We start from the raw sequence: 27,027 nt of genomic DNA on the forward strand, positions 1-27,027 counted from the left end.
AGGCTCTCCTCTGGCCAGTAAAAAGTAGTGGAGGACACACTGTTCCTGTTATTTGGTTCTATAGGTGAATTGCCGAGCGTTTATAGCTGCCAGTCCCCCTGTCCTCCAGCTTTGTTAAGCACAAGCCTCAATCCTTGCATTGTGAATGGGGTGAGGAAGACAGCTTGTCCATGACAGCTATTCATGTTGCATGTTGAAAGCAGGCCCTGCAGAATTCAGACCAACCCCAGCAGCTCCTCCCAAGAAGCTTAACTCTGTGTAGTTATGGAGAAAGTACTGCTATGTGTAACTATGGCTTCCTGCAGCAAATGACAGAAATTAGTAATTGTCACAGAAATGGCAGAGTGGGTCTGAGTAAAATCACAGATTTCTGAAGGCCAAAAGTGACCATTAGGTCATATAGTTTGACCTCCTGTATACCACAATCTATTACCTTTCATCCAGTTATCCCTATATAGAACCCATACAAAGGATCAGAATGTGTCTCTTTCCAAAACAATTGCAGAAGAATGCCACACTGTTGCCACTGATTCCCTGAGGGAGCCTGCAATAGCAGAGGCATCTTTAGTGGAGTCAATCAGCTCTTCTCCCAGCATCTAGACATAGACACTCTCCCTGGCACAGCACCCAGTCAAAACACAAGGGGTCAAAAAGCTCAACAAACCTCCAGTAGGAAAAATTCCCTAAGGAACTCAGGTGACATGATAGGAGAACAACTAACATCAGCATCTAGAAAGATGAGCAGCGAGAAACCAAATTGTGTAGGCTTCAAATGCAGCAGGAGAGGAAATACAATGGGAAGAAACTGGGGGGGGGAAGCAAAAAAAAAAAAAAAAGAAACCCCACAACAATAGTTAATGAGTAAATGGGAAAAGGCAAAATTCTCATCAGTCTGAGAAGAAAAACTAGCAGTAAAGAACAAAAGTGCTAGAATATATCCCAGGTATCTGAGAGTGATAACCACATGCAATTGCATTTATCACGGATTTTTGTCCACTTCACCTGCACTTTGCCTTCTTGTCACTACTTCACACACATTACACCTCTGGGTGGCTTCAGACAGGTTTGGTTTTGTAAATGACAAGCCATGGTGATATTGTCTGCTTTCTTCTTTAAAAAAAAAAGTGGAATTTCACTGCCAAGTTATTATGGCCCTTGGCCCACAATTGATACTTCAGGTTTCAACTCATATATTGTGACTTATCAGGAGTACAAATGTGTGATTTATATCACTGAAGTAGCCTTAATTTTCACCTTTCCAAAGAAATCAAAACAATTTGTTTTAGCCTTCCATTTTCCCCAGATGTCAATTGTTAAACCTTGGCATTTCTATGAATTGGAAAAAAAGATACGAGTTTCTAAATGTGTTGTAATTTTGCTGTATCTCTGGAGTCTGGGCTGTTGGAATCATGCATATTGAGGAACCTCTCGATACTGGGAAATTATTTTAAATAATCTCTAAAACATATATATCTTTTTTTTCTGTACCGTATTTGGCATATACAGAAACAGCAGTGTCCTGTAGCTGGCATTCATTTGGGCTTCTGGTGACTTCATTAGTTGTGAATCCCGCTCATGCTGATAAAGCCCTAAGACTTCAACACTCCATTGTGTGTTTCTATGTATATAATCTTACAATGTTTATTTAACATTCTTATGACTCTATATAGTACATATAAGTTCCTCTGCCAGTAAAATAAATGAATCAGACAGGAGAAGGGTATAAGAAATCGGTGACGAGATTATATCCTAAAATAAATCAGAATATTTCAAGAATAAAGTAATGAATCCATTTCATTATTTCTTGCAATGAGAACAGCAGTCTGAAAATTGGGAAGTTCAGTATGTAATGCATCATGGACTTTCATACAGAGAGCAGAAAAGCAATTCTAATAAATAGGCAGATCATATAAAAATGATTTGTATCTATATCCATCAGTCTGAACTCTGACAGGACTGTGCCCACTGTTTCCCCCAAAGTAGGTGATAATGAAAAAGTGTCTCTTCCATCTATGCATTAATTTCAAGACTGATTGCGCCTAGCCCCACTGAATCTGTCCGTATCTTTTTCAAACATGGCAACTAATTATCATAATCCCTGCCATGTAGATCAGTGTATCAACATCTGGTTTAAGATTGTCAACTCTGCCTACTACAAATCTATATTATGTCAACATATAAATAGGGAAGCACCATTTCAGAACTCTGCTCATATTGTTTTATGATGTGTTGAGTCCACTTTGTCACAAAAACATGTTTGTCCATATGTTCTTTAGATTCAACATGGAATACATACCGCCTTGCATTCCACATGCATTGCTTGCCCTTACTGGATTGAATATACTGTAACATTCTAGTCATGACCTGCAAGATATTCAACTTACTGGATCTGAGCTACCTCAGGGCATGTCTACACTGGGAAATTATTTTGAAATAATTTATTTTGAAATAATAACTCCTGAAATAACTATTTTGAAATAAGTTTATTCCCTTGGTAAACAGAAATACAGATTTGGAAATAACCATCCCATTATTTCAAAATAACAGGCTTGCAGTGTGGACACGCTGCTTATTATTTCAAAAAATAAGGGGGGTTATTTTGAAATAACTCTCTAGTGTAGAACAGGCCTCAGAGAACACCTTTCCAGTCCAATGCTTGAAGACAGCTACAGTATTCACTGTAGGGATGCTTTCAGTCAGGTCCAGGAAATGGAGTGCAAGTGGTGAGTATTTTTTGCAAAAGGAAGCCTGTTGTAGAATACATTGAGGCAATGTCTACACAGTAAACATTGTCTGAAATAACAGTATGCGTCTACACAACAAGCAGTTATTTTGACATAATGTCGAGCTGGAGGACTTCTTACTCCAACTGCTGTACCTCTCATTGTACAAGGAACAAGGGAAGTCAGAGGAAGAGTTCTCTTTCTTGGACTTCCTGCTGCATAGATAGTGCCAAAAATGGAAATAAGCTATTTCGACTTAAACTACTTGATGTAGCTCGAAACTGATGTTATCTCAAATTGTGTAGCTTATTTCAGCTTTAGCCCTGCTGTGTAGCAGTGCCCTGACAAAACAGATCAGATAGACTTTGTTCTATTATAAATCATAGAATTGTAGGACTGGACCTGACCTCGAAAGCTCTTCCAGTCCAGTCCTTTGCATTAATGGCATGATTAAGTTTAATCAAGATAATCTCTGACAGTTGTTGTCCAACCTGCTCTTAAAAATCTCCAATGATAGAAATTTTACAACCTCTCTAGCAATTTATTCCAATAATTAATCACACTGACAATTTTCCCAAAATCAAATCCAAACTTGCCTTTGATGCAATTTGAGGCCATTTCTTCTTATCCTATCTTCAGAAGTTAAAGAAAATGATTTTTCCCTATTCTTTGTAACAACTTTTTATTTACTTGAAAACTGTTATCACATTCTACCTCAGTCTTCTCTTCTCCAGACTAAATAAACCCATTTTTTCTTAATCTCCTTTCAGAGGTCATGTTTTCTACACCTCTAACTATTTTTGTTTGCACAAATACAAAATGAAATTTTACAGTAAAGAATGATTTATACAGTCCCTGATTTGATCATTATACCTGATCACTAGTCACTAGTGACTTTAAAAATCAGATGAATTAATATAAGAAAAAGTTAGCCTTAAAGTGACATAAATTCTATTAAATATTTTGATGTCAAAACAGAGAAGAAAATTGATTTCCTGAACAACTGTGAATTCTTATCCTGTACCTAAGGGAAATATTTTTGTTTCCTTTGAAAAAAAATTGAAAAAATCACTTCCTATCTGTTCCTTATTGTCAAATGCTCCACCTAGTAATTTCAGTGAGGGATAAATACCTCGGCATTAAATACTTTTTTTCAATACAGAGAAATGAGCATAATGACAATCAAAATTGAGCTTCAGTATATTTTTCTTTAAGATCAAATGTGAATTCCTTTTCTCAAATTTCACATAGTTCTCCTGTGGTGCATTTGAAATAGTGCAATGGAACTTGGCTTTTAATTTTGTGAGGGAGGGATTTACAGGTGGGACTACAAAGCCATTTAGTCATCTTGGTCAGTTGCAAAATTAAGTTTTCATTTGTTTCTTCTGACAGCAATATAGCTACTGTGTACACTGAATCTATTTAAACACTATTTAAATTATTTAACTTTAAAATATGTATTTTAAACAACAGACCAGGACCTAGAACTGGCATCAGAGCAGAGTACAGAATGAAGACTGGCAAATGCACAATGAATAATGATAATAATGAGAGGAAGATAAATATTATATTGGATAAGATCCTTTTAAATACACTCATAAAAAGAAGAAAAATAAAAAAAAATCTGGGGTTTTGTAAATAAGGGACAGAGTATTCAGGCTTAGTTCATTCCTCTGATGGTTCCTTCTATTTTTTTTTTTTTTTTGAATGCTCAGAAATTTCAAATAGAACTGTACCTTCCTTTCACCTTCCAAAAGAGAAAGCGTAAACAAACACATTATAAAATTTGTATTATAATTTGCATAAGAGACATAATTTGCACAAACAAGAAAGCTCTAGTATTATTAAATAATTATCAGAATGCATAAAGTATTTTTCTGAAGTTGAACAGTCAACAACATTTGCAAACTCTTTTCATCTACCTAGGATAAATGGAATCAAGTGTTTAAAGGCTGTACAGAAACATAGTAGTGCTGGGGCTTGCAGAATTTCACTAATTTGGGGGTCATATGATCCACATGCTGATACCACTGCCCTGATCTGCCATTAGTGGTTGATTTGTATCTACACAGAAGTCTGTGGGTGAATGAGCATGTGTGTGGGGAGGACAAGTCTAATCTTCTCTGTGCAAAGCAAGACATTATATTTGAGTTGTGTTGAAAGGAGAGCCAAGTAGGCCACCTTAGTAAGAGAGTTCAGAGAGCTTTGTTTGCAGAGGAGGGGATTGTAGGCCTTCTTTCCCCTTGTCTTCTTTTATTCTCACCTTCTTTCTCCACTCTCCACTGATGTCTCACCTACAAAGATGATAGAGGTGCTCCCATACAGGTTTTTTTTTCTTGCAGTATTCAGCTGTCGCAGACATTGGCCATGGTTAGACAGCCACTCTACTCTTTGCCTCCAGAGAGAGACCTTCAGCCCATAGAGTGAGCACAGACTAGAAGCATGTACAATGCACATCCATACCACTGCCAATGATAGTGAGCCAGTGCAGAAAAATCATTAATCATCCCAGCAGGAAGACAAGTCAACAGAAGACCACCGCAGGTAGGGAAAAGCAGAGCACAGAAATGGTATGGAGGAGGACACTGATGAAAGGAGCATAGGGGTGGGGAAAGAAGAGGAAGAACTCACTCTAAATAATTAAGGTGACGGTGAGCTATGAACACATCTTTAAGAGATACACTTAAACAGTCTCACTGGGACCAAAACAATGGGATTGTCTTTTCCTTTGGATGGTCAGCTATTCCATGCAGTGGTGAGAAAGGGGAAGGGCTGAAAATAGCAAGATCTCAAACCTTCCCATCCCAACTACGGATATATTCTTGTGGCTGTTAGTAGAGCAGTAAGTGGTTCAGTGAAAGCCAAACCAGTTTCTACCCCCACTTTCTTGTTGTTAAGACTGCTGACTGTGAGATCAGTTAGATTGTAGGCTCAAGAAGATTGTAGGCTCAAGAAGCAAACTAATCACCAAAGCTCCTCAGCTCCACTCCTCTGACTCCCAGCCCAGAGAGACAAAGAATGCACAATGTAGAGGAAAAGGGAGAAATGACAATATTTGGAACAGGGGGTCTGCCAAGTACCTATCTGCAAATCCATCAAAGAGGGACATCAACAAAAGAATTACATCATTAGAGGTTTTAATATGATCAAATGTCTAGTCAGCTTCTGAGGTAAAAAATGTGAAGCTCTATAACCCAGTAATATGAATTGCTTCATAGAGTTTCCTACCTCACAGAAAAACTGTTCTTTAAACAGTATATATATTTTATTCCTGATACCTAGAATTAGCAGTTATTTAAATATTTTATGGCTGACACTGTATAGCATTTGCTACTTTAAAGACATAAAATATTATATGATGAAAAATGCAGTTTTATAAGAGAAATATTACCTTGTCAGTGGATTTTGTGATTTCCTTCCTATAAACTTATTTCCAAGTTTAATTCCTAAATATTCTGTTTGTAGAATAAAGGTTTTTAATTCATTGTATCAGCTGTTCTTTTGGTTGCTCCAGCTTTTTCTGCAGCTTTACTAATGTTTTATCATGAAATGCAATCTTTGAACAAAAGAAGAAAAATTAAATCAACACTTACACAAATCTCAGTGGCCATTATAAGCTCTTCTTGTAAGAAGGTAATTTACCTATTTCCTAATAATCAAAAGCAAAAATATGACTCCAAAAATAAAATGCACATGAGCTCATACTTTACAATTTCTCATCTAATATCTTAAACTCACAATTTTTTCTGTATATAAAACTGCGTTAACATGCTAATAAGTTATGTTTACCCTCTTTTCTGTTTTTAATAAAAAACATATTTGAGAAATTCTAACTTGCCTTTGGCAGTAAATGTGAACATTGGTGAATAAAATGTTGGGTTTCCATTTACAACTCAGGTACCTTGATGTTACACATATATATATTTTGCAGTTCATATTTCAAGATTTTTCCAGAGCTTTCCATTAACATATTAAATTTAGAGTAAACTAGACTAGCTTTAATGTCTCTTCATCACCAAACAGAACAGGCTGAATGCAACTCCATTGTCAAGGGTATAAAACACTTTCTCTTTCCCCAAAAAATTATGATTTTTTTTGTCAGTTGTTCTAAATTATATTGGATAATTTCTTTAAAGTCAGAAAGTGAAGCAACAGAAAAAATTACAACATGTTTTTATAAGTAGCAGACTTTTTATGTTTGCATTTTATATTTGTATTTAAAAAGCTTCTATGTAGTTGCCCTGGGGCCTTGCAATTTAAAAGGGCCTAGAGCTCTGAACCCTTTAAATCATTGCCAGAGCTCCACCCTGCATAATCTGGGGAGCACTGAAGGCTGGCTGCAGGAGGAAAGGTGCTGTCCAAGTGGTTCTGAAGGCTCGTTGCCCCTAACTCTAACCCCTTCTGCCCTTTCTGCTAGCAGTATCTTCACAATTCTGGATGTCTAGGCTCCTCTTCTTTCTATTTACTTTCATGGAGGCAGATCAGCATTTTGACTCTACATGCTTTGGCCACATCTTTCTTGTTCCAGCTTCCTGCAAAATGAGTTATTCCCAGCTGTAAAACCTGCATACTACTATTAACATAATAATCTGGAGACAATAAAACATCTATGTGCATTAATTATAGGAAAACTGTTCATTTGGTAATAATTCCACTTAATTTCTGATGTTCACGAGCTATCAAGAATAGGTAGAATTGTGGGAGATGTTGCTAGAAGAAAGGCTATCATCATTAAAAAAATTTCCATACTGGAGTCCAGCATCTCCCACAAATTTGGATGTCTGGGAAGTAGTGAACTATGAACAAATAAAGGGAAGGTTATGAAAACAAGAGTTTGGAAAATAAATACCCCCCTTTTTATGAACTCAGTCAAAGATCTATATTATTTTTGAGCTACTATCTGCCAAAGGTCCTCCCTATAGGCTGTAAAGAAGGTGTTATCTGTAGATCTACTGGCCACTTTGCAAACTTCTTAAGTAGACCTACTTGCTTGTTCCGCCCCTGAGGCTACTAAGGACCTCGTGGAGTATGCCTTGATCTCTTTGGGGTTAGGAACCCCTGATGATCTGCAGGCTTCTATGATACCTTGATTACTCCATCTAGTGGTGGAGAACTTGGAAGTTCTGAGTCCCTGGCCTATTGGGTGGAAGGACACAAATAGGGAGCCCAATCTTATTGTCCAGTCTCTATACTTGAGATAATACTCTTCTGACATGGAAGGCATGCCGCCCCCTTTTCAGCTAGATGTTGTCATTTTGGACAAAGTGAAGAAAGCACAGTCTCTTGGGAAGTGTGGAAGGAGCAAATTACCTTAGGAAGAAAGGATTCTGATCTTCTGAGCTCCACATGGCATATCCAGCTCTCCTATAGATAAGGCTGCCAGCTCTGACACTCACCAGGCAGACTTGACAGCTGCCAAGAAACAGTCTTAGTGGCTAAATAAAAAAAAAGCCAATAAAAAGGGAAGGCTTATGAGCGCTGTCAAAACTAGCAGAAAGTCCCATTTTTGAAAGAATGGCCTAACCACTAGTTGGACTGCTCAAAGGCATCAGCCTATTTGTGGATTGTCTCCCAGGGAGTCTGAGGATACTGCACATAATACATTACTAAGAGCAGACACCTGACACAGTGGTACTGGTTTGAAGACCTCTCTCTCAGTGTTTTTAAATGAAAATCCTGAATGGCTGGAATTCCAGGACCTCTGATATTTGCATTTGGCTCTTTGCACCATTTGTTGAATCTGGGTCAGGCAGAGGAGTATGTTTTTAGAATCAATATCCTCATAGACCAAGCTATCTCTTTATGACTCTTGAGGACAAATAGACCTGGTCTACACTAAGGAGTTATTTTGAAATAACTCCCCTTATTTTGAAATAACAAGCAGACTGTGCACGCTACCAAGCCCATTATTTTGAAATAAGGGGAGTTAATTCAAAATAATTGCTTCCTGCTTTCAACTAGGAATAATGCTATTTCACAATAGTTATTTTGAAATAGCGGTAGTGTGGACGCTCCACTGCTGCTATTTAAAAATAACTGCTCCCTAGAGTCATTCAAAGTAATTACTCCCTAGTGCCTCTTGGGGCTCTAAGTAGAGGTAGCACATCCACATTAAGGAAGCCTACCTCAGATTAATTTTGAGGCTTCCCTGTAGTGTGGACATGCTATTTTCAAAATAGTTATTTTGGGAATAATTATTCCAAAATAAATTATTTTGGGAATAATTTCCTAGTGTAGACATGCCCATAGAGACCTTACAGTACAGGCAGTCCCCGGGTTACGTACAAGATAGGGACTGTAGGTTTGTTCTTAAGTTGAATTTGTATGTAAGTCAGAACTGGTACATATTTTGGGGGGGAAGGACGTGGAGCTGGAGTTAGGTGGAAAAGACCCTGATTCTCATACAACTTCCTTATTCTAAAAAAAACACATACTGTTTTGATATGAAGGTTTTTTTGGTTGATATTTTAATTAAAAATTGATCATAAGTTTCAGTGTTTCATGCTATATCCAAATCTTCCTTTTGGGGTACCTGAAAGATCCCAGTTATTCATTTAATAGTCAGAATCTTTGTTTTTTTATAACTAAAGAAAGTTCCAAGTAGAATTTGCTACAGATGGTTCAGTGAAATGGATATTAGTGTAATCAATAGTCATTGGAGAGCTCAGTGAAATATTGATACAATCAAAGCTGTTGTTGTATTCTGCTGAGCAGAAAATGGAAATCCCTTCCTGTGAAGTGTGTGTGTGAATTTATCCACAGGATTAATTTTAAAGAAAAATTCTGTGTTGGGAACAGGAGTTTAGTCACAGGTGGGACCTCATTGTCCACTCACTCACTTTGCAACCAGACCCATCCCCTCGGGGCTTACCCTGCTCCGCTCCAGCCAGGGTAATTTTACAGCTTCACCTCTGCCAGGCTGGAAGGGACTTGTTAATTTCACGTGACGCTAACAAGATACTTGCAGCTCTAGTGCTAAAGAGGGAAAGAGCTGTTGCTCCCAAGGTGAGGACTGTAACACAGTGGGTCTCACTGCCTGCTGCTCCTGCTGTTCCCTAGGAAATTAATTTTTCCGCTCTGGGGTGCCCCCTTTTGGCTGGTGTCTTGTTCCCCCCAGCAGACCCACGTCCTCCGCGGCGAGAAAAGCTGCTCCGCGTCTCCCTGGTCTGCTGAGGGAGGAAGGGGGCTAGCTCAGCGTCTCCCTAGTCTGCTGGGGGGAAGCACCCCCCACACCGCTGGAGGTGGTGACAGTGGGGGAGGCACCCCGCACTAGCTGCACCCCCCCCCCCGTTTGTAACTAGGGATCCGACGTAAGTTGGATTGATGTAACCCGGGGTTACTTGCCTCTCAATTGTACTTGCCTCTCAATTGCCAAGCTTTTAATTGAAGCCATTTTGGATCCAGAAGAAGACAAGGATTTTGTGAGAGGTCATCTGATCTTCACAGCTGACAATGTTTGAGAATCAAGTCTCCTTGTTCAATGAAGAGTTATCAGTATAACTGTCATTTATCTCATCTTATTTTCTTGATCACTTTTCCCAGTAGTGGTAAGCGTGGAAAAGCAGAAGTAGGCCCTGCAACCAACTATATAATAAGGCATCTCTCCCTGGGGATCTGGGGTCTGCCTTCTTTGTGAAGTATTGTGAACTCTTTGGCCTGGTCTATACTACATGGGAAGGTCAAAGTAAGATACACAACTCCAGCTACGTAAATGACAAAATTGGAGTTGAGGTATCTTAAATCCCCATCCTCTCATTGGCTTTACTCCTCATGAGGAGTAGGAGTACCGGCACCAAAGGGAGTGCCCTTTAAGTTTGATCTACAACCACCAAATCGAACACCAGAAGGTTGACCACAGCATTGTCAATCTTTCTGGTAGTGTAGACGTGCCCTTTCAGTTTATATAATTTGCTAACCGGTTCAGTTGAGGATGACCACATGTCTGGACACAGACAGAAAACATTCTTCTTTCAGGTGCCATTTTGTGTTATTGACCCTATGCCTGTTGAGTCAGAGAGATCTACCTCAAGGGGGTTCTTAATCAAAATGCAGCTTTTGGTGTAGAACCTTTTTGATGCAGCTCTCTCTGGCTATGTCTACACTAGGAAAGAGAAAACAACAATAAAAATAAAAAGTACAATAACAAAGAGCAAAAAATTGAAGTTGGTAGAGAAGAATATAAATTAGAAGCTAGAAATTATTGATAATTGATAAGGGAGGTAACCAGAGGCAAAAGGAAATCTATGGACAGCAAGTTAAGGACAAACAGAAGGCATTCTGTAAGAATATAAGGAACAAAAGGGACCCTAACAATGGCATTTGACTATTACTAGCTGATAGTGGTAGTATTTCAATAATAATGCACAAAAGGCTAAAGTGTTAAATTAATTAATTTATGTTTTGTAGCTGAAAAACAGTTAATGTCTTTATGTTATGTGCTACTGAAGAAATATTTTCCACTTCAACTGTAACTAAGAAGAGTGTTAAACAGCAATGCTAAAATCTGACATTTTAAAATCTTGGATAACTGGAACCCAAGAGCTGGCTGAGGGAATTGCTGAACCATTAATGTTGATTTTCAGTAAATTTTGGAAGACCAGAGGAAAGTTGTTATCCCAATATTTAAAAGGATAAATAGGGTGATTTGAATCATTATACACTTATCATCCTTACATTTATCCTGAAAAAAATAATAGAATGTCTGATATAGTATTCAATTAATGAAGAATTAAAGGAGGCTAATCTAACTAATGCCAATCCATGTGACTTTATGGAAAATAAATCTTGACAAAGTGAGTTGATATAATTTTTTTATGAGATCACAGATTTGGTTGATAAAGATAAAAGCATTGATGTAACATACTTACACTGCTCTAACCCATTTGATTTTGTTCCACGTGACATGTTGATTAAGAAATGAAAATGATACAAAATCAACATAACATACGCAACTAATCAAAAACTGGCTAAATTATAAGGTTTCATAATATAATTATAAATAGGGTAACATTATTGAACCAATTCTTGTTTTTTAGCTATTTCATATAGTTATCCAGGACCTATGAGAAAATATTAAAACATTATTGATAAAGTTTGCAGATGACGCAAACATTGGTGGACTGGTAAATAAAGAGAACAATAAAGATCTGATATCGTTCACTGATACAAAGCTGTCTGGGTCACTTGGCAAATTCAGCATGAGAAAACAACATTCTTTTAATATAGTAAAATGTAAGGTCATACATCTAGGAAGAGAAATCTACCTTCACAGCAGTGATTCTGAATAGCATTTAGGTGACATGGCTGATAACCAGCTTAACAAGCGCTCCAAATGGTACTCTGTGGCTATGAGGTCTAATACTATCCTTAGATGCATATCTAGGAATACTAAATCATAGAAGAGAGGTTATATTACCTCTGTATTCAATACACTTTCTTGGTATATTTTACTCTTCTAGAAGCATGTTGAAAAATTGGAGAGGATTCAGAGAATAAGCTCAAGGAGCTCAATCTAGTTAGCTTATCAAAAAGAAACTTAAGAAGTTTATTGGAAGTACTGATATGGGCTCCACAAACTGATAATAATTGAGGATTCTTCAATTTTTCAGACAAAGGTATAAACAAGATGGATGGAAGTTGAAGCTAGACAACTTCAGAGCAGAAATAAGGTGCCACCTTTTAATAGTGAGAGTAACTAGCTATTGAAACATTTTACCAAGAGCCGTGATGGATTCTCCATTGCTAGGAAATTTTAAATCAAATTTTGTTTTTATTTTTTCTAAAAGATATATAGTAGAATAACAATAGCAATTGAGCTTAAAGCAAGGATTCTTGCAAAGAAATGTTATGGCCTGTGTTATGCAGAAAGACTAGATTATCACAGTGGTTCCTTTTGGGCTTAAAAATCTATACATTATTATGATCTTCTGAAACTACACAAGCAATATATGTCTGGCATCTAAAAGCTCCATTCGAATGATTCTCGTATTCAAACTGTAAAGTCCATTTGAATGATTCTCATATTCAAACTATAAAGTCCTTTCTATTGGACTCTTGCCAGAAGAAAAGAGAACATAGGAGACCTCTTTGAAATGACAAACTCTTTCATCTATACCTCCAAGATGCTGTGCTTCTGAAAGATTATATAATTGGTTAAACTAAAAGCTTTATGGAGCTGGCTGCTTTCAACACCACAACAACCAGTATTTATAATCGTAGCTATGCTATGATACATTCATCGTTTTAGTACAAATATGTGCAATTATATAGAATCCAAGAGAATGGTTTTAACTGAATATTTATTTTTAGATACATTGCAACAATCCCTCCAAATCACCCCAAAATTAAAAACATTTCTAAACAGTCAAATATTTTAGTAGGAAGCATTTACTGATAACCTTATGGTAATAAAAGCTGTACATAAAAATAGATAATAAATATTAAAACTTACATGTTCATTAGGAAATTAAAGTTAAAAAGTATTTACTCAAAAGTTTTGGTGACACGTATTCAAGTATATTTTTAGAGGAGCAGCATATAATGAATCTTTGTCACTACAGATTACAATGAAAAATACATGTTCTCCCTGACATATACTTGATGTTTCATTTGAGTGTTCAAATGGTTTTTGAATGCACACACCTGGAGTTTCTAGAGTTACTTGGCCCAGGGATGAGTGCTTACTGTAGATCAGAATAAAATCTGAGTTTAATGAACAAGAGGTATGTCTATATTGCAGTTATGGGATATAACTGAGACTCAAGCGGACATACTCAAGCTGGCTTTAATCTAGCTAAACTGGATCTCAAAGCAGTGAAGTACATGCTTCAACGTAGGCTGTACAAATATACCCAGGATTCTGGGTGCGTCTAATCAATATGCAGTCACGTACCATCATACTTTAATAAGACACATTAATGCACAGAAATCTACACATTGTGCTAGTCAAAGAGTACAGTAGGTACCTGTCATTGTTGGTTCTCTTCCACCAGCAGCATAGCAGGGAGCAAAGTGAGAGATCTTCACAAGATTCCAACCGACTCCTGCCATAGGGAAACAGCAGCAGGACTTTCAGGGTGTATCTTAAAGCTACAACCCCTGCATCTCCACCCCCAGCAAAACCGATAGTGAGTCAAAGCCTGCAATGATTGGTCCCTGCTTCACTCTCACCACATCTGCCAAAAGCCAGATGGGGATACCAGAGCCCAGAACTTCACAGTTGGCAGGAAAAGATCTGCAGTAGCTTTAAGGCTCCAGCTACTGTAACACCCACCAGCTATGATACTAGTGGCAGCAAACTGGGGTGATGTTTTTGGCACACCCTACTAATGTCCAGATGTCACCAGAACTCTATACTTTGAATCACAAACTTTGGACTTTGCATTTCCACTTTCAGAGTGAGAGAAGTGATTGTTCTCCTGTCTCATCTCTCAGATTCCCAAATCCTTTTTTCTGCTAGGCCTCACTCTCCCAAGCCACCAAGCTTCTGATTCCATCTTTTATCTCCCCTCACATTTGCTTGTCTTCTCTTTCTACTCATTTCTGTCCCCTCAGTTGCCTGCATACTCATCCCTCCTCCCACTTTCTCATGCCCTCCATCCCTCTCTGACTCATTTCTACAAAAGCACAAAAACTCCTTAACTGTAATCCATGCAAAAGCACCAAAAGCAAACTCCATTACTGTTATTGTAATGTTGATCCTCCTTTACTATTAATCTCTCCCTTTCTATATATCGCTTGTTTTTATTTACTTCTTAAGCTGTCCAGGGAAAGGGCCTATCATTTGCTTGTGAAACATACACTTGAATGATAAAATAAAGCATCATAATATTATTTTTTTTATAAAAGAAGTCTGTATAATCAGGATGGGAAGATAGATTTTTAAAAACCCCTATACAGTTAACTGAGACGAATCATATTAAAAAGGAAGAAATATTCTTTTTTATTGAATGTGTTTATTTTCAGCAGCATTTTTGATGTTTGTGTTGAAGGTGAATTCTGAATTCTATGTGGATTTTACAAGTTAATATTATATAAATCATATCTGTTTATCCAATGAAAATCCTCTAAGAATAGCTACTGTGCAACTCCAAAAACAAACATCATAGTTCAGTTATTATACCTTAGGCTATTACCTGAGTAGTGTGGTTTTTATATGTTTTTATGCTGCAGCTAAGTTCAGCTGAAGGATTTTGAGCTGAGACTGCTCTTCTAAAAGTCCCATCCATTTGCAGGGTGATTAGTCCTATGTCTGGCCAATCTCTTCTTCCAGTGTGGCAATGTGATTTTCATGGTCTTTAAAATTAAGGTGTGACAATTTAGTTGGAGAAGATTTATTCCTGCCAAATCTTTATTGCTTCTCCTAAATGTACCCAATTTAAACAAATAAATTATTGTATTCCTTTATTTTACTTTTCCAAGATTAACATCCCCTTTAGTTACTGTTAGAAAGGAAAGGGTTTTATCATAAGACATGACCACATCATCTTTTTATTGTGGTGGTTTTTGCAGTGATTCAGGGATCAAGATTTGGAGTTATCACAGTTCCTTTTTCTTCTTCTTCTTTTTTTTTTTTTTTTTTTACATAGGAGCATTTGTGTCAAGTTCAAAGTAAAATTAAAAAGTATTTTGTACTTCAATATAGATGCCTAGATTCCCAGGCTAGAATAGACCATTTGTGATCATCACATCTGATCTTCTGCACAACACATGCCATGGAGGTTCCCCAAAATAATTCCTAGCACAGAACTTTTAGGGAAATACATAGTATTGATTGAGTAAACCTTGGTAATTTGTTCCGGTGATTAATTACTCCACTGATTTAAAAATAGATACCTTATTTCCAGTCTGAATTTGTCCAGCTTCAACTTCTAAACAATTGGATCATCTTAAACCTTTCTCTTCTAAATAGAAGAGCCTCTTAAAAAATATTTATTTCCCATGTAGATACTTACAAATAGTAATCAAGGTACCCTTAACCTTCTGTTTATTAAGCTAAATATATTGATCTTCTTGTGTCTATCATTATAAGACGTGCCCTAATCCTTTAATCATTCTTGTGGCTCTACTTGGAACCCTCTCTAATTTATCAACATTCTGCTTTAGCTTTGTACACCAAAACTGGACACAGAATTCTAGCAACAGTGGTACCAGTACCAAATACAGAAGTAAAATAACCTCTCAAATCCTACTTGAAAGTCCCCTGTTTATGCATCCAATGACTGTACTAGCCTTTTTGGTCACAGCATCACACTTGGAGGTCATGTTCTGCTGATTATCCACTAAACCCCCCAAATATTCTTCAGAATCATGGGTCCCCAGAATAGAAGAGAGTCCCCTATTATGTAAGGGGGAACCTGAATTCTTTGGTCCTAGATATTGTGACAGACCTAAGGCTACAGTAGTTTGGTGGAGGGAAGACATGCTTGGAGCTGGGCAAATGATTTTCTGTTTCTTGAGTGAACTTCCAGAGATTGCTGCCACATAATCAAAGCAAGCAAGAACCTGAGGCTAATTAAGAACTTGCCTGAAACAGCCAACTAATCAGATACCTGCAGCCAATTAAGGCCTGTTGCACTACTTTAAAAGGGTTCCCCTCAGATAAGGAAGAGGGGAGAAGAAGAGTGATGGACTGAGAGAAGGACGTATGTTGCTTGAGAGCTGAGAAAGGAAAGAGTATTTGGACTGAAGCAGGAAAGATTTTCTTAGGTCCCAAGGAGAATGTATCAAGGAAGCATTTGGGGAAAGATGACCAAGGACAACGTTGCTATATTAGAATTTAGAGTAAAAACCTTGTCAGTTGCTGCTACTGAGGGCTCTAGGCTGGAATCCAGAGTAGTAGGCAGGCTTGGGTTCTCCTAAACCTCTCCACTACATTAAAAAAAGCCTGTTCCTGGAATGGGAAGCCAGGATTATGGAGTGATTTCCCCCCAGTCCTTTAACTTTGCCAATGATGGGATTGGCTCAGTAAGCTGTGATCCTGGCCTCTAGAAAAGTAAGAGGCAGGGTGGAAGGTCACAGTGAGCCTCTGAGGCAGAAGACCCATAGGGAAAGGCCAGAGCTTTGCCACAGTATATACATTTACATTTTGCCATATTATAATGCATATTGTTTGCTTGTGCCTAGTTTACAAAAGCAAGTTACATCATTCCATAGCAGTGACCCATCCTTTTCATTATTTTCCACTCCACCAAATTTTTTTGTCATCTGCAAACTTTACAAGTGATGATTTTGGTTTCTTTCAGGTCACCAAGAAAAATGTTAAGTAGTGTAGGGACAATAACTGAGCTCTACAAGACCCCACAAGAGAGACACCCATTCAATGATCATTCCCTGTTTGCAATCACATTTTGAGACTTACAAGTTACCCATCTTTTAATCAATTTAATGCGTGCCATGTTAACTTTATATCATTGCAATTTTTGTAATCAAAATGTCAGATAATACCAAATTAAATGCCTTACAAATATGTAAGTACATAACATCAACACTATTACCTTTATCAACACAAACCAGAACTCATCAAAAAATATATTAATTTGATGGGATCGATTTTCCATAAATCTTTTAATTATATTATCTTCCTTTAATTCTTTATTAATTGAGTCACATACCAGCCACCCCATTATCTTTCCCAGAATCTATGTCAAACTGACAGATTTATCATTAAATGTTGAACGATGTTAACTCTCTTCTAGTCTTCTGGTACTTCTCAAATGTTGCAAGAGTTTCTGGAAATCGATGATGATGGTCCAGTAACCACCTCAGCTAACTCTTTTAAAAATCTTAGATGCAAGTGTGATGAAACATCGGGTATCCCCCAACTCTGCACCCCACCTGCAGCAAGATGAGACTCCTCCAACCAGTAGAATAGAGAGGATTTATTGCTTCTGTGAGGTACAGCACAGCCTGGGTTCTATGTGGGTATCCAAGTGAGAGGGGTGGGAAGCCTCAGACCCCTTGTGGTAGGGATCCACAGGCTCCAGAACCCCTAGGACCCAGCTTAGTCTCTTCTCTTCATGTTTTCCCAGCCCCGACTGCCCATTCTCCAAACCACGCCCTTTCTTTGTTCAAAAACCCTTCCCTGCTCAGGTGAGAGCCGGTTGGGCCCTGGTCTACCTGACATGAGGTTCCTCAGGGTGACTCCCCGCTGGGCAGTGCTTTCAGACAAACACCAGTAGGGATCACCCACAGCCCAAGCAGTGAATGCCCAACCTGCTCAACCAAAGTATACCGCACACCCACTACATCATATCTTTCTCCCCCCTCCGAGAGTGAACTGAGCAGGGTCACTCTGCCTGTGGCCCAGGGAAGTTTGGGCCTCCTGCCGGGTATAGCAGCAGCTGTGACATTGGCATTCCCCTTTTCTTGAGCCTGCCACGTCGGTACCCTGCAGGAGCCGGCTCTGCCCTGTTCCATTGCTGGACAACTTTGAGGGACCGGTGCAGGCCCACTCTCTGCGGTTGTACCAACCCCTCTGCTTCCCTTGGGCTCTTCCCAGGGTCTCCCTGGCCAGGCCCATGAGCTCAGCGAGCCTTTCTCGGAAAGCCAGAATGTCCTCCACCCCCGACTCTCCACTCAGGGAGGCCTCCCCCTCCCATAACTCCCTCAGCAAGCCAGGGGGCTCTCTCCTTTCTTCACCATGCCTCAGTTGGGGAGAACCTGGTAGACCCTTGGGGTGCCTCCCTGTGTGCAGACAACAGGTGAGGCAGGTATTCATCCCAGTCCTGCGGTTGCCGGTGCATTAAGGTCTCCAGCATCTGCTCCAGGGTCCACCAGCTGCCGCTGGACCCCCCATGCTCACACCTTCCCTGGGGGAAGCCATTCCCGGTACAGGAATCCCTGCTCCCACAGGAACCTCTCCTGGCAATCTCCTGCTAAGGGCTGAGCTGCGCCCTGGTCAGCCCAGTCCCTCGGGGTCTGCAAGGAGGGGTCTGCCTGTACCCCAGCCTGGAACTCCACAGCTGAGGCAGAGACAGAGAACTGTTTCCCCTCCCTGCCCGGGTCCAGGGCTCTAGCCCTACTGGGCCCCGTGTCTGCTGGGATGGAGCCCTGAGCCCCCTGCAGGGAGCCCTTCCCTGGGTCAGGGTTGCCAACCTCTTGCTGGCTCTGGCTACAGGTGGTGACCAGGGCCCTGTGGGGTCCATCTGGCCATTCCTTTAGGTCATTCCTCATCAGCACCTCTGTGGGCAAGTGCCGGTGCACCCCCACTTCCTTGAGGCTCTCCTTAGCCCTGCTCCCCATTTCTGATGCACCCGGGCAATGGGTACCTTAAACGGGGTCCCATCTATGCCCCTCAGGGTCAGCTGGGTGTTGGGTACAATGTCGTCTGGGGCTACTACATTCGGCTGGGCCAAGGTCACCTCTGCACCCGTGTCCCAATAGCCTGTCACTTCCCTGCCATCCACTTCCAGGGTCTTTCCCCCCCCCCCCTTTGAGCTGAGGCTTGCCTGCCAGCCCCTGCCTCTGGGGTGGCCTGCTCGTCCCTAAGCTCCAGCCAGTTAACCCTGGAAAGTTACAGGTTGAGGGACCTGTCCTGGTGCCTGGTGCACTGAACCCTCTTGTGGCCTCTTTGCCCGCAGCAATGGCAGGTTAGGTCCTGCTGGTGCCTTTGGGCTGGCTCCATCTGGGCCCTGACTGTCTCTCTGGGGGGTGGATGGCTGGCCCCTGTCTCTTGGACTCTCCCCATAGGTGATTTCCTCCAATGCTCAGCCAAGAATCGATCTCCTGTGATTCCCTTTCTCTCTGGGACTCACTTTAAGACCAAGACCGGCTGTCTGTGAACTCATATGCCAGCCTCCCAGCATCCTGGGAGTCCTCTGGCCTCCGGTCCTTGAGCCACGGCCTCAGGATGGGCGGGCACGCTTCATAGAACTGTTCCAGGATAATCAGCTTAACCAGGTCCTCTGCGGTCTGGGCCCTCATCCCAAGCACCCACTTGCAGCAGTATTACGTCAGGTGGGAGACCATATCCACATAGGTCTCCCTTGGCTCCTTCTGCACCCCTGGACCTTCTTCCTGTACGTCTCAGGGGTCCATCCGAACTTGTGCATCAGGGCCTCTTTGACCCGTTAGTAGTCCCCAGCTGCATATTCTCCAGCTGATTGAGCACCCTTGCAGCCTTCTGATCCAGCAAGGGGGTGAGCTGTTGGAGCCGGTCAGCTAGGGGAATCTGGTGTAGATCACAGGCTCATTCAAAGGAGCTAAGGAACCCGTCCATATCCCCCACGTCTTTACATTGGGCCAGCATGAGCTTCTCAAAGTGTCTGACTGTACTGGGCCTCCTGGGCCCCACCCCATTCACCGCAGCTGGGGCCCTTCAGCTCCTCCACTCCGCCATGACCCACTCATGCTGCCACAGTCTCTCTCATTCCTGGTGTTCCTCCCTACAGTTTTGCCACACTTTCTCCTGTGACTCCAATTCTTTTAGCCTCAGCTCGATCTCCAGCCGTCGCAGCTCTGCCGGGAGGGACCCAGCCCTAGACGAACCACTGCTGGCAGAGCATGGCCTGGTGGGCACCACGTCTGCCTGGCGAACTCCAGCCCTCCCGCCAGTCTGAGAGTCTGAGACACTCCCAGAAGGTGTCTCGCTGCTCCCCGTTGGGGCAGGATTCAGGCCCCTGGACCGGCCATTCTCTTCCAGCCAAGTAATCAGCTGTGCCTTGGTTGCTTTCCCACGGGCAGGCCCCTCTCTCTGCACAGCCCCACAATGTCTGCCTTCAGAAGTCAGGTGTAGGCCATCTTCCCACCATTCCCCAGGGTGCAGATTCACCAGCCCGATGCTGTTGGAAGCTTCATCCATGGGGTGCAGTGCATCCCACCCCGACACCATTGTGATGACGTGTTGGGTATCCCCCGACTCTGCACCCCATCTGCAGCAAGATGAGAGTCCGCCAGCCAGTAGAATAGAGAAGATTTATTGCTTCTGCGAGGTACAGCACAGCCTGGGTTCTATGTGGGCATCCAAGTGAGAGGGGTGGGAAGCCTCAGACCCCTTGTGGTAGGGATCCACAGGCCCCAGAACCCCCAGGACCCAGCTTAGTCTCTTCTCTTCATTCATGTTTTCCCAGCCCAGACTGCCCCTTCTTCAAACTACGCCCTTTCTTTGTTCAAAAACCCTTCCCTGCTCAGGTGAGAATCGGTTGGGCCATGGTCTACATGAAATGAGGTCCCTCAGGGCGACCCCCCCCCCCCCACTGGGAAGTGCTTACAAACAGAGGTCAGTAGAGGTCACCCAGAGCCCACAGCCCAAGCATAGGAAGTTAACTAGATTGCCTGATTGAAGAATATCTGAGATAGCTACTGATTAATATCCTCCTTAGTTACTGTTGGAAAGGAAAGAGTTTTATCATAAGACATGACTACATCAGCTGTTTTTTTCTAAATACACAACAGAAATATTTACTCAACACTTATGACTTTTCTGGATTTTTATTGATAATTCAACCATTTTCATCTGGCAGTAGAGGAACCAGGATTATTTTGTCTTCAATAAACTTGAAAAACTTTCTTTTGTTGGTCTTAGTATTACTGCTCACATATTTTTCTTTTTTGTCTCTTTGCTTCAATTGTCAATTTTCTACAACTCCTAGCTTCTGAGTTTATTAATATCATACAATCCTAGAATACTAGGACTGGAAGGGACCTCGAGAGGTCATCGAGTCAAGTCCCCTGCCCTCATGGCAGGACCAAATACTGTCTAGCCCATCCCTGATAGACATTTATCTAACCTACTCTTAAATATCTCCTAAGATGGAGATTCCACAACCTCCCCGGGCAATTTATTCCAGTATTTGACTACCCTGACAGTTAGGAACTTTTTCCTAATGTCCAACCTAAACCTCCCTTGCTGCAGTTTAAGCCCATTGCTTCTTGTTCTATCCCCAGAGGACAAGATGAACAAGTTTTCTCCCTCCTCCTTATGACACCCTTTTAGATATCTGAAAACTGCTATCATGTCCCCCCTCAATCTTCTCTTTTCTAAACTAAACAAACCTAATTCCTTCAGCCTTCTCTCATAGGTCATATTCTCTAGACCTTTAATAATTCTCATTGCTCTTCTCTGGACCCTCTCCAATTTCTCCACGTCTTTCTTGATATGCGGTGCCCAGAACTGAACACAATACTCCAATTGAGGCCTAACCAGCGCAGAGTAGAGCGGAAGAATGACTTCTCGTGTCTTGCTCACAACACACCTGTTAATGCATCCTAGAATCATGTTTGCTTTCTTTGCAACGGCATCACACTGCTGACTCATATTCAACTTGTGGTCTGCTATAACCCCTAAATCCCTTTCTGTCATACTACTTCCCAGACAGCCACTTCCCATTCTGTATGTATGAAACTGATTGTTCCTTCCTAAGTAGAGCACTTTGCATTTGTCTTTATTAAACTTCATCCTATTTACCTCTGACCATTTCTCCAATTTGTCCAGATCATTTTGAATTATGATCCTATCCTGCAGATTAGTCGCAATCCCTCCCAGCTTGGTATCATCTGCAAGCTTAATAAGCGTACTTTCTATACCAATATCTAAATTGTTGATGAAGATATTGAACAGAGATGGTCCCAAAACAGACCCCTGCGGAACCCCACTTGTTATACCTTTCCAGCAGGATTGTGAACCATTAATAACTACTTTCTGAGTATGGTTATCCAGCCAATTATGCACCCACCTAATAGTAGCCCCATCTAAGTTGTATTTACCTAGTTTATTGATAAGAATATCATGTGAGACCGTATCAAATGCCTTACTAAAGTCTAGGTATACCACATCCACCACTTCTCCCTTATCCACAAGACTCGTTATCCTATTAAAGAAAGCTATCAGATTGGTTTGACATGATTTGTTCTTTACAAATCCATGCTGGCTGTTCCCTATCACCTTGCCACTTTCCAAGTGTTTACAGACGATTTCCTTAATTACTTGCTCCATTATCTTCCCTGGCACAGAAGTTAAACTAACTGGTCTGTAGTTTCCTGGGTTATTCTTATTTCCCTTTTTATAGATGGGCACTATATTTGCCCTTTTCCAGTCCTCTGGAATCTCTCCTGTCTCCCATGATTTTCCAAAGATGATAGCTAGAGGCTCAGATACCTCCTCTATCAGCTCCTTAAGTATTCTAGGATGCATTTCATCAGGCCCTGGTGACTTGCAGGCATCTAACTTTTCTAGGTGATTTTTAACTTGTTCTTTTTTTTATCTTACCTTCTAAAACTACCCCCTTCCCATTAGATTTCACTATGTTAGACGTTCCTTCAGACTTGTCGATGAAGACCGAAACAAAGAAGTCATTGAGCATCTCTGCCATTTACTTCCCTTCTAAAACAGGTTATTGTTCTCTTAACCAATATGGCCTTCTTCCTAGATTTTATGTTTTTGGCTTTCTTGCACACCTAGGGTACATCTACACTGCAAGACTATTTTAAAATAACTAGTACTGTTCTAAAATAACTTAACCAGCATCTACCCAGCAGGCAGTTATTTTGAAATAGTGTCAAAATACTGTCAAGCTGGAGGACTTCTTACTCAGACTCCTGTAACCCTCATTGTACGAGGAATAAGGGACGTTGGAGGAAGAGAGCTCTATTTCGAAATGAGTGCTGTGTAGACTCTCCCTATTTTGAAATAAGCTATTTTGAAATAAGATACGCAATTCATGTTGTTCAATTTGTATAGCTTATTTCGAGTTAAGCCCTGCAGTGTAGATGCACTCCTAGTAAAATATCCTTAAACAATTCCAATTATCATTCTGTTTTCTAATTATATTCTTCCTCCCAGCTGCTGTAATCTAAGATGTGCACAACATGATTTATAGACACTACTGAAGACATTAAGGGCATGCAATAAAAAGAAATATTTTGTCTTATTATATACCTGAGGCTGGAATTTAACATAATACTTGTGCATTTTCCAGCTTTGCTAGATTACACCTAACCTCCCTAAACCTCAGTTCTCCCATGAGTACAAATGGGGACAATGATGCTTGCTTCTTTGGAAAAGCACTTTGAGATCTATAGATGAAAAGTGCTGTATAAGAGCTAGGTATTGCCATTATGAATAAATGTGCCCTGTTCTAAGAGTTATTTCCCCCTCATTTTTATATTTCTGTCATTTTAATGTCCATTCTGCAAATATCATCCAGGTTATTGTTCTCTGAGTTTCTGACTGTCTAGTTTCTGACTGTGGATCCCAATCCAAATACATGTGGACATCTGTAGGGATATCAAGTGATTCAGACTTTTCCATTTGAATGGAAATAGTGGCTCAGAAATAAATGGTCATTTCAGTAACTGATTTACAGCTGTCTCTCGGTTCCATCATTTCTGTTCTTCCCCCACTTCCCTTTTTTAATGTAAAGTTTTAGGTACTTACAAGTAATTTTAAAAGAAAAATATTAAGGCACAGGTTTAGCACATCTCCAACTGTTAAAATTGACAAATACACATTATCTCCTCATTCTTCTATCAAATATCAGTGTGGAATTTTGTGTATAGTTCCTTCTTGTCAACAAATGTAGACAGATGGAAGTCTGGGGCTCCTAAAAATAGACTTTTCTCATTTCTAGCTGGAGGAAAGATGTGGCTACTGGAGCAACTCTGCATAGGAAAATTAAAAGAGCTTATAGAGGCACAGAAAAGTTCACCTTTCTAGTAACAACTTTGAGACTTTAACAAGCTATCATATAGGAAGAAGGCAGAGAGGAGAAAGTAAAGCAATGAAAGAACGAGAGAAAAGATTTCTCCCCCAGTTGTTTGAATATTATATATTTGTGGACCACATGCTCTTGATGGCACACTTTATTATCCGTTTAAGTGATACATATTGTTTACAGTTTTTTCTTGTCCTGGTTTACTAAGAAGAAATAAGAACATAAAATATTCCTTCTCTAGAGTCTTCTTTACCTCACCATGTATGTGATATCAGAGATGTCCTGGAACTTTGCTGCCATAGTGTCATAAGTTGACTGACATAAGCGAGAATCAGAAATTATTTTTTCTCATCCCAAAATTCACATACATCTGTGCCTGCAGCTTCTACATAAGAAATTAGAAGCCATGGAATTACTGCTCTCACCTACAGGAGTCCTGATGCGGGCATATGGCATAACTAATTTCTACAGATAATCAAAACAATTTTCTATGTCTAGAAAATGTAGCTAGATTAAGCCAGAGCCTAAGCAAATTAGCACTAGATTCTTCTGACTGACGGTTAGGGCTTTTAGGCCCTGAAGACAAGGAAGGGAAGCAGTGGGTGAGGAGAAAAATTAAAGAGCTTACTTTAGAGATAAAGATGATTCTAGGGCACTGGTGGGCAACCTGCTTTCCGTGGGCCACATACGACCCACTGCGATGAATTGATCTCTCCCATGAGTCAGAACTGGGGACAGGAGGTGTGGGTGGAGCCTTGCAAATCCCACAGCTGAGAACCCCTTGTCTGTGCCAGTGGTCACAAGTGCATTTTACCCAGTTCCCAGTAATCCTGTGACACAATTTCACCAGTTAGAGAAATGGTTTCTGCACAACTCCATCTTTAAAAAGCTTGAACATTAAAGACAGGAAGAAAAAAGGCAGATCTTGTGCCTTATCCCTCTCCTTTCCAGCTCACAAGATACTTTAATGTGCTTCTTGTACACCCATAGTTCTTGCATTTCTTGAGTTATGAGTACTTTTATTTGCAATCTTAACTTTCTTTTAAGATAAGAAAACAAATAACAAATGAGTTCAATTGCCTTATCCTGTCCCATCCCCCAAAAGATTGCATATACAATAGTGCAACCCTGTAGCACTGGCCAGCAGGGCTGACAGCCACTGCTAGCCCCCAGGAAAAGTGTGGGGGGGTGGCTTCACACCCCCAGAAGGATTGGGGCCTCAGGCAGAAGGTGTGGGGCTGGAGCAGCCAGGCCTCAGTACTATCTGAACCATGGGCACACTTCTACCAACCCTCAAAGCTGTACCCACGAAAGCTCATGATACCATTTACATCTTTTGTTAGTCTTTAAGGTGCTGCTAGACTATTTATAGTTTTTTAAGTTTTTTCTCAGAGCTGAGTAGAGCACCCACTATGGTTCTCCAGAATCAGTTTTAAAGGCCTGGGATTCTGGACTCCTTTGAATTGCCAGGCTCTGGGGCACTTGTCCCCTTTGCTTCCCTCTCTCCCCCGTCAGTGGGCTTGATATTGGCAAAAAGTTGATAATTTGCCCAATTTTTTTAAAAGTTCTACTCACAGTTCTCTGTTAGAGACAATGAAGAAATCAACCACAAACAATTTTAAGTCAGTTTTCCTACAAAAACTAAAATAAACCAATTCTTCTCTCAATATGTTGTATCTTTTGTACACACACACTATTTCTTTGTCATCTAGCTCTACTCCATATTGGAACTGTTCCTTGCTGTTAATTAGAGGTGACTACGGGTTGATTAATCACAAACATGTGGCATACATCCACAGTATGGAAAACTGCATTCTATCTATTTTCACATAAAACATGTCTGAACTTTATGGAAAGAAGCCAAAAACTTTTTTTTTTTGTAATGACTCAAGACCTAATCTTATCACAGTGAACAATATGGATATGATCAAAATAAGACACATTAATCCATTTGAAGTGTTAAAAGTTCACAGATGTATGCACTAATCATGTACAGTATTTCTCAATATAATACAAACAGGATCTCAAATACAAGAATGCAACCCATTTTAGCATCATTTCTCTGTCTGTGTCTGAAGTTCTCTACCTCCTTTTCCATTTCTATGAAGTGCCTGACAATTTGCCTTTGCTGATCGTGCTGTTGGCACTGTCCCTTCAGACATGCAGAGCTAGCAAACACATGACCAACATTTTTGTACTTCAGATAGGTTTTAGACTGCAATATCCTGGGCTCTCTGAGAACACTTAAGCTCATGCATAACTGTAAGTATGCAAACAGACCCATTTACTTCAATAGGAAGATCATGCTTGCAATTAAGTTTGAAGTAGTGAATATATGTACAGTCTTTATATAATGGGAAATTTTATTTATGGAACTACTTGTGCTTAAAGTTAAGCACATGATTAAGTGTTTCACTGGGTTGGAGCCAGAGTGCTAAGCACTTTGCTGAATCAAACCTCCAGAGAAGAACCACATGTATTTTATTAAAATAAGTTTCATTATACACCTTTGTGCAAGTATCAAAAGAAATAAAAGTACTAATAACAAAAATTTTGTAAAAATGTTCCTCCAGCCATTTGAAAGAGATTATCTCAAAGAAATTATAAGAATATTTACAATTTAGGAAAACAACAATGGTTCATTTGCTGGTTCT

The 27,027-nt window shown here is 40.4% G+C and overlaps 1 protein-coding gene and 1 pseudogene across 38 annotated transcripts in view; both read right to left on the minus strand.

Annotated features, from left to right (window-relative positions):
* The window catches only part of LOC149525258 (uncharacterized), a 185,653-nt gene that overhangs the window by 147,055 nt on the left and 11,571 nt on the right, over positions 1-27,027 (minus strand). For 19 of the 38 annotated variants that reach the window (XR_016348743.1, XR_016348740.1, XR_016348720.1 and 16 more), the window contains exons 3-5: positions 13,688-13,765; positions 8,034-8,158; positions 6,115-6,279 (exon numbers count right to left, since the gene is read on the minus strand). The exons of 5 other annotated variants lie outside the window; for them this stretch is intronic. Coding sequence is in view for 2 of the 33 variants with exons in the window: in XM_089776218.1 (XP_089632344.1) it covers positions 10,761-10,824; positions 13,688-13,765 (142 nt within the window). In the remaining 31 variants the exon portion in view is untranslated. 14 more of the 38 variants (XR_016348712.1, XR_016348710.1, XR_016348711.1 and 11 more) reach the window with 5 other exon arrangements.
* On the minus strand, positions 19,236-20,564 carry LOC149525259 (uncharacterized; annotated as a pseudogene).

The sequence above is a fragment of the Pelodiscus sinensis genome, chromosome 2 (genome assembly GCF_052426305.1).
Source record: "Pelodiscus sinensis isolate ZL-2025 chromosome 2, ASM5242630v1, whole genome shotgun sequence".
Taxonomy (NCBI): Eukaryota; Metazoa; Chordata; order Testudines; family Trionychidae; genus Pelodiscus; species Pelodiscus sinensis.